Source organism: Elaeis guineensis, chromosome 2 (assembly GCF_000442705.2).
Source record: "Elaeis guineensis isolate ETL-2024a chromosome 2, EG11, whole genome shotgun sequence".
In the NCBI taxonomy this organism is placed as follows: Eukaryota; Viridiplantae; Streptophyta; class Magnoliopsida; order Arecales; family Arecaceae; genus Elaeis; species Elaeis guineensis.
The window spans coordinates 4,164,313-4,166,244 of record NC_025994.2 but is presented as its reverse complement, the minus strand read 5'-3'; the positions used below and the strand labels follow the sequence as shown (position 1 = coordinate 4,166,244).

Below are 1,932 nucleotides of genomic sequence, written 5' to 3'. Positions count from 1 at the left end.
AGTTTTATACAGCCGCCAAATATTACCGTATTGTTAACTATTTGTCATCAGAACAAAAAAATTATTGATGTCACGTACACCCACCAAACATTACTGTATCGATAACTATTTGCCATCTTCCAGTGCTCATTTCTTTCTCAGCTGCGTTTGGTGAAGCAATAATTAATATCTTACTAATGGACCAGGCAGCAATGGCCATCCACTACCGGGACAAACTTTTATACATCCACGTCAAGTACTTCTCCATGGCATTGCACCCTTTCGTTTGGTGGCGGCAAAGGTAGGATGGTCATTTTGTAAAAGAAAAGAAGAAAAGAAAAAGAAAAAGAAAACCAAAACAGCCAGACCAGAAGGGCACGAAGAAATCTAATTAGATTGCCATGTACAGAACTTTGCTTTACATGGTGAATAAATTAAAGCATCTCAGGAGCTCACTGACCACAACTTTTTAAAGCATGGTAAGATGCATGGTAACCAACAACGAGCTCAATATTTTGAGAGAAACAATTAGTTTCTCGACGAAACATAGACTGATCATATAAATTTCTCATGATTGATGGAATCTATGGACTTCCAAAACCAGTCCCCAGAGGACATCCTCATACTCATCATAGTCATCATGAAACTTGGAACCTTTGTACTCAAATGCTTTGATTCCAGAAGCCTTCCTCAAGACTTCATCATCGACATCGAAACCCCTGCACCTTGTCACATCCAGCTCCTCCAGTTCTCTACACCCATCCAAGATCACCAGCAGCTCTTGCTTGCTCAGATACGATCCTTTCATTGCCAAGTATTTGAGCTTTGGTAGGTGTGTAACAATGGCCAAAGCATCCTCTCTATATAAGCATCCATACATCTGAAGCCCCACAAAGCTCTTGCAGTGGAGGCTAATTTGCTCAAGTATGGGCTCAAAAGAAGGCGGCTTTAGTCCCATATCCAAAAACTCAAGTTCCTTCCATCTCCCTATGATTTCAGGAATACGCTTTGCATATGTCTGCAATACATCAGGCAAAGCGAGCAACTTCACTCTGGGACACCTGTAAACCATTCTCAACAAAGTTAATTAAGAATAGCACTCTCAGCCAAAATAACAATAGGAAAGGTCATGACTGATTAATTATAATATAACAAAATTAAGTTAAGAGTACTCATTACTCATTAGATGCATAGATCAAGTCCGGTAGTGATGCAATGAAAGCAGTACTAGGCAAAGAGAGATCGATCGCCGATCGACGACTGCGAGCAGTGGCAAGTTTCATGAAGCTGGAGAAGGAGAAGCTCTTTATGTGGTACGCCTGTGCAAATCTCTTGCTGAAACTGCCCCATGGCATGAGGTCTAATGCTCGGAAGTTGAGGATTTTCCAGCACTGGGGATCTAAGGAAGCTTTGTGCCATGACTTGCACACAAAGGGGACACCGAGCGTCAGGTCCTCCAAATTTAGCCTTGAGAAGACATTTACCAAACAGTCCATCGCCAGGTCCTCCCACCTCCTACCTTCTTCCATGTTGCTCTCCGGACTCCAAATCTCTTCAGGCTTGCTCCTCATGAGAAGAGCAAGACTTCCTCTCTTGGACTCTTATAGCATGCCAGATTGGAAGGATAAGGAACGATGCATACTTTAATGAATTGTAATGGATGGTTCCTTGTTTAAATAAAGAGGATTAAAATTCTATTCTTTTCTTTAAACCTTTTGGGGACCAAGGATGACATATTGGACTACGGTTTATATATAAAAGGTGGTATGTCACATTCATGGAAACGCCAACCCACGTTAGAAGCGTACGGGAAGCACCATTGACTGTAATGTTTTAATCTGTGCGTATGGGACTCACCAATTGGGTGTTCAAAGTTTGGTGGTTGGTTCCCCCCTCTGTTTGAGAGAAAAGGTGGGGTAAATGACGGGGGACGGTGTTGCTGTTTATTTTAAT

General features: G+C 42.0%; 1 protein-coding gene across 1 annotated transcript; it reads right to left on the bottom strand.

Annotated features, from left to right (window-relative positions):
* Positions 1–353: 353 nt before the first annotated feature.
* Positions 354–1,635, bottom strand: LOC105033723 (F-box/LRR-repeat protein At3g48880). Its single transcript, XM_010908629.4, has 2 exons — positions 1,159–1,635; positions 354–1,040 (listed from the first exon to the last, which is right to left on the bottom strand). Exons 1-2 carry the CDS (start codon positions 1,548–1,550, stop codon positions 548–550), a joined length of 885 nt encoding a protein of 294 aa, XP_010906931.1. The 5' UTR covers positions 1,551–1,635; the 3' UTR covers positions 354–547.
* Positions 1,636–1,932: the final 297 nt, after the last annotated feature.